General features: G+C 37.1%; 1 protein-coding gene across 3 annotated transcripts in view; it reads right to left on the bottom strand.

The window, feature by feature from the left end:
• Window positions 1-3,409: 3,409 nt before the first annotated feature.
• arhgap5 (Rho GTPase activating protein 5) overlaps window positions 3,410-13,648 on the bottom strand; it is a 95,513-nt gene continuing 85,274 nt past the window's right edge. For all 3 annotated transcript variants that reach the window (XM_070879053.1, XM_070879054.1, XM_070879055.1), the window contains exons 5-7: window positions 12,991-13,122; window positions 10,175-10,280; window positions 3,410-5,532 (exon numbers count right to left, since the gene is read on the bottom strand). In XM_070879053.1, coding sequence (XP_070735154.1) covers window positions 5,217-5,532; window positions 10,175-10,280; window positions 12,991-13,122 — 554 coding nt within the window. In that variant the 3' untranslated portion in view covers window positions 3,410-5,216. The remainder of the gene's footprint in view (window positions 5,533-10,174; window positions 10,281-12,990; window positions 13,123-13,648) is intronic.

The raw sequence follows: 13,648 nt of genomic DNA, 5'->3' as shown, positions 1-13,648 counted from the left end.
GGTGATGCTGCTTTTCTTCCAATAGTGCCCTGGGATTTTTTTTGCATTCATCTGAAAACGTGAATAGTGGTCTCATTTGGAATACAGCATTCCCTCAGTTTTGGTCTACATTGTGCTCAAATTCTGTAGAGTTTGAACCATCAACCAGAAGCAACAGTACTACCACTAAGCTACGATACCTAAAAAGGAGACCTTGCAACAAGGATAGTATTCTATTGTCCCCTGCTTCTTTATAGTTTTCAAACTGTTAAATAAATCTATTAATTTTCTGTTCATTTAATGAGCAAGATAGCCACATGAAATTGCTGTGGACTTATACTCAATAAAAACTGGTATGAAACGATACAATCACAGTTCATGCAGGACTTCTACATGTGACAGAGACGACGACTTTCATCCCATTATTTTGGGCTCAATTCAAACTCGGGTCTGAGAAGCAAAAGATAATGCATTAACCTATTGCACTACTTAGTCTCCAATCAGGTTAATTTTGAACAATACCAATTGCTTTCTTCATCTCCGAAAAAGATTATGGCCAACAAAGCAAATATGGAGAGAGACCCAATAGTTTAGTAACATTTGAGATAGAAGATTGCACTCTCAGAAATCTTCCATCTTCTATAGTTATATAAAAGTAAATATATTTACTCTGTTCACTCAAAATATTGTTTAATTGTAGCAAAAGAAAACACAGAAAATGTTGTATTTTGTTGAGCATTCCAAGATTCCACCAGTCAGCAAGCACCCTGAACTGAGTCTCTTACTTCTGACTGGGCTAAATAATAACAGGAAACACTAGCAGTAGAGACAGAGTATATATGTGTGAGTTAAAAGGCATTCATTTATAGAATCAAGTGGCAGGCGGCCAAATACTGTTCCATTAATTACTCAAATGCATGAATGTGAGAACTATACGTGGCAAAATGCAAGTTTTTCATTTCAGCATTCAAAACTATGGCAGAGGGAGTACTGTTGTGATCATTAAATGGGAAAAATACCTTTTGCCATTTTTTTCATGTGTACTGCACTCAAAAAAGTAGCTAATCCTGGTCACACTAAATCCTGGTCACACTAAATTACAGTAAACTCCCTCACATTTCTTTCATTTCCCCAACCACATCGTTCCATGATATTCTCCTAATTGCTGTTGGTTCATCAGAGTTTTCTCTTCCATCCATCGATCCAAACTATTCACCACATAAATCAGTTAATATGAATGGTTTTCCAGATTCCAGACAGTTACCCTACAGATTTTTTTTGAATCAGTCAATGGAATTTGTGGTGGCTAACAACAAACCCCCTTTGAAACTGACCACATCTTTTGCGCATGCACATCCTAATGCAGAAATCCTCATGGTTGGTCATTCACTGCTCCGGCACTGGCTGCGCTGTGCCAACTCCCCAACCCCACCATAGCCGACAATCATGTGTAACCAGGGAAATCAGTGAAACTAGCGAAAACATTGGCTTTTCCACAGTAATATCTATTAAGTACCCCATTAAAAGTTAGAATTTGTTGGATTAGCTGTAACTGAAGTTTTAACAGTGTATTGACTGCTAAACAAATCTGATGGCCCTGAAAAACTCACTTCAATTTTGTGGAGTGTCAAATTTCTCCATTCTGGTAAAAAAATTAATTTAAGAAACTTTAACAAAACGTTTTTACCTTTTAAAAAAGTTTTTTCATATTTATTTCAGGTATACTCATGTGAGAACCCCAAGCTTTGTTTTGCTCTCTAATATTTATAAAAGGTCAGAATAAAATTAACTTGACTCCCCGATTCCATCTGAGAATACATTGTGATTGGCTGCTTAGGCAGCTTACCGACGTCACAGCAGCTCACACTATGGGATTCCCACTACGATGCATTGATCTCAATTGAACATTGAAAAAGCCAAACTCCTCACCAGAGATCGCAAGATCTTTGTGGGCAGCTTTCTTCACTGCCAGTGGCGAAAGCTTTTGCTTCGCCGCTGACCGCAAATTACGGTCCAATATTTTAGTAAAAGAAGAGTTGCATTTATATAGCACCTTTCATGGCATCCCAAAGTGCTTTACAGCCAATGAAGTACTTTTTGAAATGTATTCACTGTGGTAATGTACCTTTACCAATATTTCAGTACCCATTTTTCTGAAGTATAATCTTAGTTTCTGTACATGCACCAGCATCAAGTAATTCAAGGAATTCAATTCCAAAACTAAAAAGCAATTTTGGAATCTGAAGTTATGCTCAGTTCATAACATAACTTTATTTCAACTGAATAAATATCTTCCAAGTGGAAGATCCTCCACCACACAGTATACTTGCCAATTAATTTGCTGTCATGAGTTTATCATACTCTTTTGCATTTAGCACTAGTGCATTTTGCAAATGACACTATCAATTTATTATATGGGCACAGTGAGTTCTGGTTACATTTTACCATTAAATTAATCTGTAATACTACTAACTGCTGCAGTCCATTATTTCAACAACAACTTGTATTTACATAGCACCTTTAACGTAGTAAAACGTCTCACGGTGCTTCACAGGTGTTTTTTAAAATTTGACACCAAGCCACATATGGAGATATTAGGGCAGATGACAAAAGCTTGGTCAAAGAGGTAGGTGTTATGGAGCATCTTAAAGAAGGAAAGAGAGGCAAAGAGGTTTAGGGAGGGAATTCCAGAGCTTAGGGCCTTGACTGCTGAAGGCACAGCCGCCAATTGTGGAGCGATTAAAATTGGGGATGTGCAAGAGGTCAGAATTGGAGGAGCGCAGATATCTGAGGGTTGTCGGGCTGGAGGAGGTTACAGAGGTAGGGCGGGGCAAAGCCACGGAGGGATTTGAAACCAGGTGTGCCAATTTTAAAATCAAAGCGTTGCTTAACCAGGAGCCAATGTAGGTCAGTGAGCACAGGGGTGATGGGTGAATGAGACTTGGCAAGAGTTAGGACACGGGTAGTAGAGTTTTGGGTGACCTCAAGTTTACGGAGGGTAGGAACGTGGGAGGCCAGGCAGGAGTGCATTGGAATAGTCAAGTCTAGTCATAATAAAAAGGAATAGTTCCTTGTACTATTTGATTCTGCATCTTTTAGATTCTGAAAATAAGCATTTAAAGAAACTAAACTTCAGCTTTTTGTAATAGTCAACTGTTGTTACCTCTTGTGCTAAACATTGCACGCAAGAGTTGGTTACAATAATAGTCAGCAGTTAGCACAGCAGGCTCAAAACAGGATTCAAACTCTTCTAACTTAGCGAGTTGAGACAACACCAAACAAGAGTTTCATGATAAAGATATTAATAGACTTACCAATCTAGAAAAAAGAAAAAGCAAGTTTCATTTCTTTTAAGGCAGCAATTGAAATGGTCACCTGCACTGTGCAACTCTTTAGTATTATTTCAGTGTTTTATAAAGAATGTTCCAAGGAGTGCAAAAATGTCTTATTCAGCAGTGCTGCAGTTCATAGAAAAAAGGCAGTTTTATTAAGGAAAATGGAGTACAAACTCTTAAGATTTGCTTCTCAAATTATTTATTTACTATAATACATTGTAGATAATGTCAAAATCTTAAGAGTTTTCATACCAGTCCCACTGAGGCAAATAACAACACTGAGCAAAATGAGTTGTTTTCATAGTTAACTAGCACCCAAAACCTATACAAAACATATACTAGCAGCAGAATGTGTACCAAATGATTAACAATTCTCTGAAAGGAAAAGTAGTATTCTGACAAAATAGTCAAATAGCTGCAGCTTTTAACTGACAGTTTATGAACTGAAGTAGAATTGATGCTATTCATACAGCGTTTCTCCACCAAGTACTGAGTACATACCATCCAGCTCAACAATTTATTTTACATTAACTTTCAGGAAAAATTACAGCACTTACTCAAATTAACAAAATATCTACTTAAAGCTGAATAATTTTACAGCAAAATGGGTACCGATTTGAAAAGAAAATGTGTTTTTTTAAAAACAAGATGGTGCTACATACATACAATTTGCACAATGAAAGCTAAAATAATAATCTAAATAAATTTTAGTACAATATACCACAGGAAACAACATGAATACAAGCTTTACAAAATTATACATAAACTGTTGTGTGTAATTGCCAATACCCAAAATATTGATTGCTATGTTAGCAATATTTAAGTCATAACAGGTTACTTGTTAGAGTCACATTAAAATGAGTTAACAGAAACAAGTAGTACTTATAGCTATTTAATACACCATCTTTATTGCAAACACAACATGTGAAAGCCATATAATTGAAGATTATGGAAAGATTTACAATCTCAAATGAAAAATGACTTTTCTATACACCCAATATTCTCTCCTTCCTTCCCAAAGAGGAAAATTATTTCTAAAAATGCATTAGGATAAGGTACAAGACCAACCAGGAATTAAACACATGCATTATTTTCCAACAATTAAGGATACTATAAAATGTCTAAATTTTATCCTTTAAATGAAACAAATGCAATAAGACATATAGGATAAAACTGCGGTAATTTTAAGCTCAGTTTTTTCTCCTGAACTGATCCTTATTGTGCTGTTGGTCATTAAAATAAGTGGATTCTTCCCATAACAAAGAACTACCACAGCTCTATTACCAGTAAACAGAAGGTGCAGTAGACATCAAGTCCTTTACAGTGCACCTGGCAATTTTTCTTAAAACTACATTTTCAGAAGCAGTGCAAATGTTGGGAGGCTGCTATAATGACAGCATGTCCATCTACCCACCCACACAAATATGTCAGGACACAAACACAATGACTCCCAAAACAGCACAAATAAAAGGTCAAATCCAGTCAAACAGATGGAGTTATTTTACTTTATCTTGTTGGCTGAGAAATATAGTTGACTTCATTTTGTACAATTTAGTGTATACATAAACTGTTATTCACAACTGTCAAAAAGTTTGTGAAGAAAACAACCACAAAAGAATCCACAGAAATTGTCAAGATTGCTTTTCTTTCATGCAGCAAGTGGAATGTATTTATTGCAGCCAGTTTGTTTTGTACACAGTAATATTAGAAATTCCATTAATACCCACACTTACAATTGTCTCCTTTGGAAAGTGAGGAAAGGAATGCTAGATTGATTTTAAAGCAATGCTGCTATTATAGTTTGCAAATGCATAACCTTTTTAGATCTTCCAAACTTTTAGCAATTGTACTGTCAGATACACAGTTTAGTTCTTCTAGTAATGAGGTCTGTTCCTATTTTGCTCATATGATATCAAGTTGATCTGTCTGCATTTGTGTTTGGAACTGTTGAGATGGTGGTGGTGGTGGCGGCGGCGGCAATGAGGGCAGTGGTAACAGTGGTTCTACCAACTGACCTGTACAAGGCACCCCAGGAGGGATGAACGTTTCGACAATTTCCCCATTGTAAAAGAGGAACTGGTATTGCTGAATAAACGTCTCAATTGCAGTCTGATTTACTGCAGCATTGGTAAGGGCATCTGGTCTCAGGAAGGTAGGCCAGAAACAAATGGCAAGATTATCTGCATTCATACGATTTGTTTTGCTCTGCTGACTAACCCTGCAACAAAACAGAACACGAAAAAATCAGGTCAGTTTTTCAAAAAAAACATATAAACATTCGGCATTATAACGCCTCAGATCCTGGTCTAGCTGGTTTCTGGTTCAGAGGACTAAATATTTTCTAATGGCCACCATTGTGAACAAACACAGCAGCTACAGAGTTGAAGGTTTGCAACCTTCCAGCAAAGAAGCTTTAAGGTCAGAATTAATTTGCTTTGATAACTTCAAATGCTAACACTAATTATTCATCATACATTCAAGCTGGTCAGTTAATACTGTTGAACATAATGAAATGACATGTTGGAAAAAAAACACATCTGGTCAAAAGTACAGCTCAGCCAAGGATAAAATATTATTCAGTAACGTTCACAGCTTCTTCCTATGGCATAATATATTATTTGTTCCTTTAAATCTTTTCTGATATTCATTTTAAGACAAACCCAAACCTGACTCTGATTTGGATTGAAAGAGGACTGTACAGTGAATCACAAAAGCAATGTAGGACAATGATGTAATTGCCTCAGCACCACCACGAGTCCAATAATCGACTGCTGAAAACTACACACATGCAAAAAGTATAAATATAAATTTTAGGGAAGGAAAAACAGCAAAGACATAGCAAGAGAATAATTTAAAAATATTAAACAGGACAGTAAATGCAGTTGAGTCCTAGTTTTTCAAATTATTCAAAATCTTTTATTCAAATCTAGTTCTAAAGCAGGTTTATTCCCATCATTTGGTTGTTATAGAATTTCAATCATTTTTTTTAAAAAGCTGTAACATAAGTTATAACCTATTTAGCTTGAACATAGTCATGTATGGGATTTGGAGATAATCATCACTCTGAAGTCAAAATCTGAGTCACTACAGTTCAGATTCCTATATCAGTCTGAGAAGACCATGTTGTGTAGATGTTCCTGGTCAGTAGAAACTCAAAATACAAGCAAATGAGGCACTGCTATTGTGAAGATTGGCAAGTTGTTTGGAATATACTTGAGAAAAAGGGGGCTATATGTTTTACACGAGTAAGGATTGCTCAGAAGCAATTAAATCATCAGAGTTATGGAGGACTGTAGAGAGTATAATACCATCCTCTTAAGGCTTCCATCCAATATTCCATTTTTGGAGTTAATTACTGCATTTTTATGGATTTGGGAATAATTCCTAGATGTGGTGTGAAAGGTTATATAATGTTGAATCATCTGCACTTTGAATGACTCAGTTTGTGGTGAAGGAACTGGGATTTTATTAAAATACCTGCTCTTTCAGGTATTAGAGACTTCTCATTTCCTGGCTCAGAGCCTAAAATCTATAGACAATGTGTTCCTCTAATTCATAAATTCAGCCAGCTCTTCCAATTGTAAAAGAACAGTATGTTATTCTGTCAGCATGCAAAGTAAAATAATTAGGACAATGGCTATAACTCAGTGTCCTCCATTTGCACCTGAGGTTAAAGACTAATTCTCCTCGAGATGGAATAGTAATTTGGATTTCAAATACCTGGGGGATACAAATTACTGACCTATCAGGATCAATTCTTCTTCCAAATTTAGACAAGATGATTTAACCTGTTGGGTTGCACTGTCACTTTTATTGCCAGTGTGCTTAAACTGTAATGTTCTTCCCCTTTATTATGCTTATTTCAAATACCCCTGGCTCATATCTCTCGTACCACTATCAAGATTTGCTATTTCTATGAAATGGAAGTGTCCATGAATCATTCTTGATTATCTGCATTCTTCTTCAACCCCAGTCTCCAAGAAAGAAAGGAAATGTTTTCCTTTATTATTCGGTGGCACAACCATATGCTATGCACAGAACATATTTATGGGTAGTCAATCCATAAGGATGGAATAGGGATGTTGCTAACCCTTTCCCATCTCTGATGTTGCTTCTTTATCCAAAGGCAGTGTGTCTCAAGTGATTTGTGAGGCCATGTGTGTATTTGGAGGAATGTGGTGTTTCTTCTACGTTCTAGATGCTGTAAACCAACTCACTACGATGGAGCATCCAGATGTCACATTTACTATAGGCGTGCTGTTACACAATAGGTAGGGATGAACTCATTTCTGTTGCACAAACCATTCATCATTATCCATTCAATTGATGGGGGTTTCTTGCCAGCCTGCTTTAATATTAATTACCTTTATGGTTTGGAAAATGTTTTTGCTATGAAAGTGTGGAGTGTATTTAAACAACAATGGGAAATGTATGACTTTTAAACATATTAAGAGATTTCCTCTGAGGAGTTAAGTACTTAAAAATTCCTTTATCAGTTAGTTGATTTGGGGGCGGGGGGGAGGTCTGATCATATGACTTTGAAGATGGTGATTTCTACCACTACCTCCAGATGTATTACTTTTTTTTGACAGATTAGGACATATGGTTAGACCTTTGATGAGATAGTTCTCCCGGTGCCCTGGTCAATATTTATTCCTCAACCAACAACATAAACAGATTATCTGGGCATTTCCTCACTGCTGTTTGTGGGACCTTGCTGTGTGCACATTGGCTGCCACGTTTCCTATTTTACAACAGTGACTACAAAAAAAGGATACTTCATTGGCTGTGAAGCGCTTTGGGACATTCGGAGGAAGTGAAAGGTGCTGTAAAAATGCAAAATCTTTTCTTTCTTTTACTCCACTGGAACCTCTCATTCTCTAGTGCATGCTGGAGGGGTTGTGAAACACCGAATATTTTCTGCCCCTCCTTCTCAATTCAGCTTTATTGGGCAACTATTCTTCAATAAATCACAGACATGCCAGGACTAGAGTTGAATTCTATACATTGCAATGTCTTCTAGAGCTGCAATTGAATGTCTTTCTGGATCCTTATTACAATGGCTCTGAAATTGCGGTGTCTGTGACGGCGCACTGCCAGATTACGCATGCGTGAAATCCGGAACTTTCAATCTGTTAAGGTATGCCTTGACAGATCATCCAAGATACTGAAAAGTATGTATTTCTGGCACAGAGTTGGGCAATTTGCCCAACGACTGGTCAGCAACTGCCCACGTAAGTCCTATGGTAGAGGCAATCAGCATAAGGGTATACACAAGGCTTAAATAAAACATTTAAAAATCCAAAATTGTACACATACACTTTAAATGGTCTTATACAAATATTGGCCTGGCTTAGGGCTAGAAATTCACCGACTTTGCGACCATTTTTTTGGGCGATATTTGGTGAAAAACCGGTCGGCGGGAATTTCAGTGATGTTTTGCTGCGGCGGTTTTCAAGTACCGCTGAGGAGAGGAATGCCGCCATGCAAGACCCGAAATATCGTTTGCGCCAAAAATTTGGTTCTCTGCGCTTCCGTATTTTGCGCAAAAAATACCGACATGTAAAAAGCTGCGATACAGCCCTTGGAGCAGCAGTAAGTATGAATACCTGCAAAAAGGGTGTTAAAATTTTTATTTTTTAATTCTTTTTCAGTGATTCGATAAGTGTCTTGTAAATGTTTTGTGTATTTTTTTTTGTTTTTTCTAATTTATTTTTTGGTATTTTTTCGACCTTGCAAGGCTTAACTCGCAGCGTTATTAGCCTCGGAGTAAAGTTGGCAAGGATCGCGATTTGCGCCACGAATCTTCGGGCAACGCTGATTTTTACTGTTGTGCAAATTAAAGGTTGAATTTTTGGCCTGATAACAATAACGAAGCGAAAACGGTAATTTTGCTGAAAAAATACTGTTTTCGCTGAGAACCGAATTTCTAGCCCTTAATGTTTAAAATTATTTACCAAAAAAATTTAATTTTTATTGAGGTTGGTGCAATGAGTGAACTTGCAATTCTGTACACTCTTAATTATTAGAATTCTGTACATTGTATAATTATTTAGCAATTCCATTGCATATCATAAGGAGATTTCCTTCATAAATGATTGCAATAGAATTCTAATTTTGTCATTGGCAGACCAGGCCCATGTGATCCCAGATACGCTTCTGAATCGCCAGCGTCCCTGGGATCCATGAGCCCGCTGCCTCGAGGCCCGAGACTTCAACTCTTTGTAGCTTGGGCGCCAGGAGGTAATTTTGTAAATGTTTCGTGGGTCGGAGGTGTACTCCAGAGGTACGCCCCTACCCGCAATTTCTAGGCCAATGTGTTGTTCTGGTATACCAGCCATGTCCTAAGATGAGATTGCTAACAAATCCTTGCCAAGTGAGAAAAGCCACCCAAATTCACAAGTTATGACCCAACCTGAAAAAAAAAGGTATTCACTGCATTTTTGCGAGGTCAAATTCCTCCAGAATTGAATCTCTTTCCTGAAAAACTATGAGCGATGCTTACTTGGAGGACCCAATTAGTCCCATCATACTTACCAAAGCCAAGGATCCACAGTTTATATCCCACATCTTAAAGAAACATTGTCCCTCTGATTTTTTTCTTTCACTGATCAGATGAACTTTTTTTAATGGAAGCATACAAATTCCTTCTGCTATCAATTTATACTCAGATTACAATTGCTGAGTGACAATTCTCATCATGCCCACCCAAAGATAAAGACAAATTTTAAGTCAGTACTACAGACGACAAAGTTCATCTTCAACATTTAAGTCAACAGCAAATTCTAACAGCCAAGATACAAACTTATGTAATTTAATAATACACAATAAGGTTCAATTTTAAGAAGTTTTTGACCTACCTGTTTAAGTGGGTAATAATGTATTTGAAAACATCATAGTTTGCAGCAGGAAACTTCCGCAACAATTCCTTAAAACCAGTCAGCTTTTCTGACCTATCCGTCTGTCCTGCAAGACAAAAAAATGAGTAACTATTTTACTGCATTGCCCTTTAATGCCAATTTCTTCTGGCAAACACTTCAAATATCCATTTGACTAGAAGTAACTGGTTCCAAGGTAAATTCTTACCAGTACTATCACTGCATACACTTATGACTGTAGAGGTGAAATGAACTAACAAACCAGCTCTACAGTTGCTCGCCTTGTAGGGTCTTTGTTGTCCGAACAACTCATCCTCCAAATACCAACATAATTTACATGCTGAACGAGAGAGCAGGACGAAAATCACAGGGACAATATACCTTTAGGACACTGACATTAGCGACATGTCAATTCTGTGATTCTCCCTCTCCCTCCTCCCATAAGTGCACTCCTCTCGATGTATCCTCAACTCTTTTTCTGCCCAGAGAAGCAAACATTAAGTGACATTACTGGAATTGGAACCAACCAATTTACAGGTCAGAAAAGGATGCCCGGTTGGGAGGGTGCCTGCTACATGGAGGCTGACTTGTTCAAGGAACAGGAAAGACCTTACAAGGTGGATAAAACTTAATTTCTACTTGAAAGATTATGCTCTACAAGCCACAGGATTATAACCACATTATAATGGAAAGGATGGAACCTTTTGGGTATTTAATGCCAATCTCAAAACCTGATCTGTTACACTCTAGATTTTGTTTTGAATGTATTGACCATTTTGGTGAAACAAATTCAGTGATCAACCGAAGCATTACCTTTGCAGATATTTTCTAGGATTATTCTTTCTAGTTTACCTCAAGATATATTGGATTGACCCTAAAGAGTTTCCAATAAGGTGTTGTCTTGCTAAGTGACAACAGTGCATAATTCGTAATGTTAAACAGGTACCATCTGTCTCGACATTGGGTTTCCCATCAATTACATTTCATAAAAGACAAAAGAAATATCTGGTTATATCCACATCGAAGCATAACTCATGGCATCCATACAATTGCATTACCCTGTATCAGTTAAACTTCAAACCCTGCAGAGGAAGCTGGGACCGAGTGGGCAGGAATTTCAACCCACTTTTCTCGGCAGTAAACCGAGCGGAGTGTAGCCAGCTCCCAAGCTGTGCGCACGTGGCTGCCAAGCTCCGCCCCGAGAAACCAGAGATCGTGGTAGGGCGAGAGAGATATCGCGGTGGGGGGGATTACAGATATCGGGGATGGAGGGTGCGAGAGAGAGCGAGCAAGAGACTAAAAAAAATTATTTAAGTTCATTAATAAAGGATTAAGTAAGGCTTTATTATACCATTTGTATTATTGCCTAACACTAGAAAATACCACAATCCATGTAAAAATACATCAAACTGTGGAGAACTATAAAGATCTGTGAAATATCAAACAAATCTGTCAGTTCTGTGTACATACCGACCACTTAAGGGCACCTTCTCCAGATATGCATTTCCGGCAGTATGTCACGAATTTTGCACTTTTGGGTGGTATGTCGGCGGTCTGCATGGGCGGGCCGTGTACATACCACCCGGCAGTATGTCACGGATGAATTTTCCGCCAGACGGTATGTCGGCAGTATGTGTATTTTATTTACCAAAATCGCATTTTTGGGGCGGTAAGCGGGTATGTCGATGAATTTTGGGCCCTATATCTATGTACTATCCACAGTTCATGGTTTCTTTTTTACTCCCTTATCTATTTCCATCCCATCTAAAACTCGCTGTGACGAAAATCACAGTAGTAAATGTTTCCATAACTCTTCCTCATACTAAGTTATTTATTTCCATTTCATTCGATATTTCAATCCCATAACAGATATATTTCAAATACATCCAAAATCAAGCCTATTAAATATTAACAGCAGATAATCCAAATCGGTCAGTTGAATTCTGTTAAGATAAGATCAGTCTTTGAGAGAATTGAAATAAAAGAAAACAAAAGTTCCTAATTCCTTCTCCTTATCTATGTCCTCTGTCCTCAATTTCTCTTCTTCACCCCCCCACCCCATTCCCAACACAGTGGGTCCAACAGAAGAACTTTAAAAAATACATTATAAATAGAAATGGCCAAATTTTATCACAATTTATGTTAATGTTAAAGCTGATATGAAGGCCAATATCCTGAATTGCCATACTAAAATTGTACCTATTTAGAGCATAAAATTAGAAAAGCTTGTTGCTCTATACAAAAAACAATTCTGCAATACCTGTGGATTAGAAATTGGTTTACTTTTCTGGCTGGCATATTTTCTAACATTCTTATACGATCATGACAGGTTTAGACCCTCACTTACTCCACATTATTAAAACATTCACAGTGGTGAACAAGGGAAGCAGAAAATCCAATCTCAGTAAGTTCTTCCCGCACAGCAAGGGAGAGGGGAAAAAAAAAAATCATACGGTAGTAAACTCTCATATCTCCTCAGTTAGTCATTACAAAGTACGAACAGAGGACATATCATCTGGGCCCACAGATAACAGGCACTCTATATTGTAGGGGGAAAAAAAATGAACAGACGAATTGAACAGATACTCAACACCAGTATTTGATAATACAATGATCATTCAATGGTACAAAATAAGCTTTCAGTGCACTTTATTCAATGTAAAATGTATCTTTAATATCATTATTAAAAATATGAATAATAAATATAATGAATGCTTAATGTGGAATTTCCCAGTAACCAACAGCTGATAAGTCAGCAGCATATACTTAAAAGAATAATCAAAACTCAAGTTACTTACTAGCTGCTTCCAACAGTTCTGAATGTAGATTGTAAGGAATTAGAGGTTCAGGCAGATCAGCAAAGAAAGCCTTAAGAGCTCCTGCCACTGCATTAACAGTCACATCCATTGCCACAAGATCAATGTTGTGATCTAAAAGATAGAGTAAAGTAACATAAATAAGGAAAAGTGACTGCTGTCATTGTACAAAAGTGCCTCATGAGGGAAATAAATGCAAACAACAATGTGCAAAGTTTCTCTTAATAGTGTAATAAATACAAAATAAGCCAAATCTTTCTATAGTTTTATTGTACATTCAAAATATAATGAAAAGCTCAAACAAATCAGCCTTTGCTAAACAAAAAGTTTCCATTGTCTCATTTTTTCCTGAGAAACCAACATTGTAAGTTGTAAGCAACATGATCTATAAGTAAGTTTGAACAAAATATGCACAAAATTTTGATAAACTCTAATGAAGGCAGAGGGCAGAAAGAGAGGCAAACTATAATGCTGTATGTTCTCACACCCAATTATATATTTTCAACAACCCATATATCACAAGTTATGAATAACAAAAAGCACATGAAAGCTTTTATTATTTATTTGGCAGTCGAAAGAAATTCACTTTCTTTATTCAAAAAAATTTAGCATCACCCATTGGCCAATAAAATCACCAGGT

Source organism: Pristiophorus japonicus, chromosome 4 (genome assembly GCF_044704955.1).
Source record: "Pristiophorus japonicus isolate sPriJap1 chromosome 4, sPriJap1.hap1, whole genome shotgun sequence".
Taxonomy (NCBI): domain Eukaryota; kingdom Metazoa; phylum Chordata; class Chondrichthyes; family Pristiophoridae; genus Pristiophorus; species Pristiophorus japonicus.
Note: the sequence above shows the minus strand (reverse complement) of the source record. Positions and strands in the feature narration are given on the sequence as shown.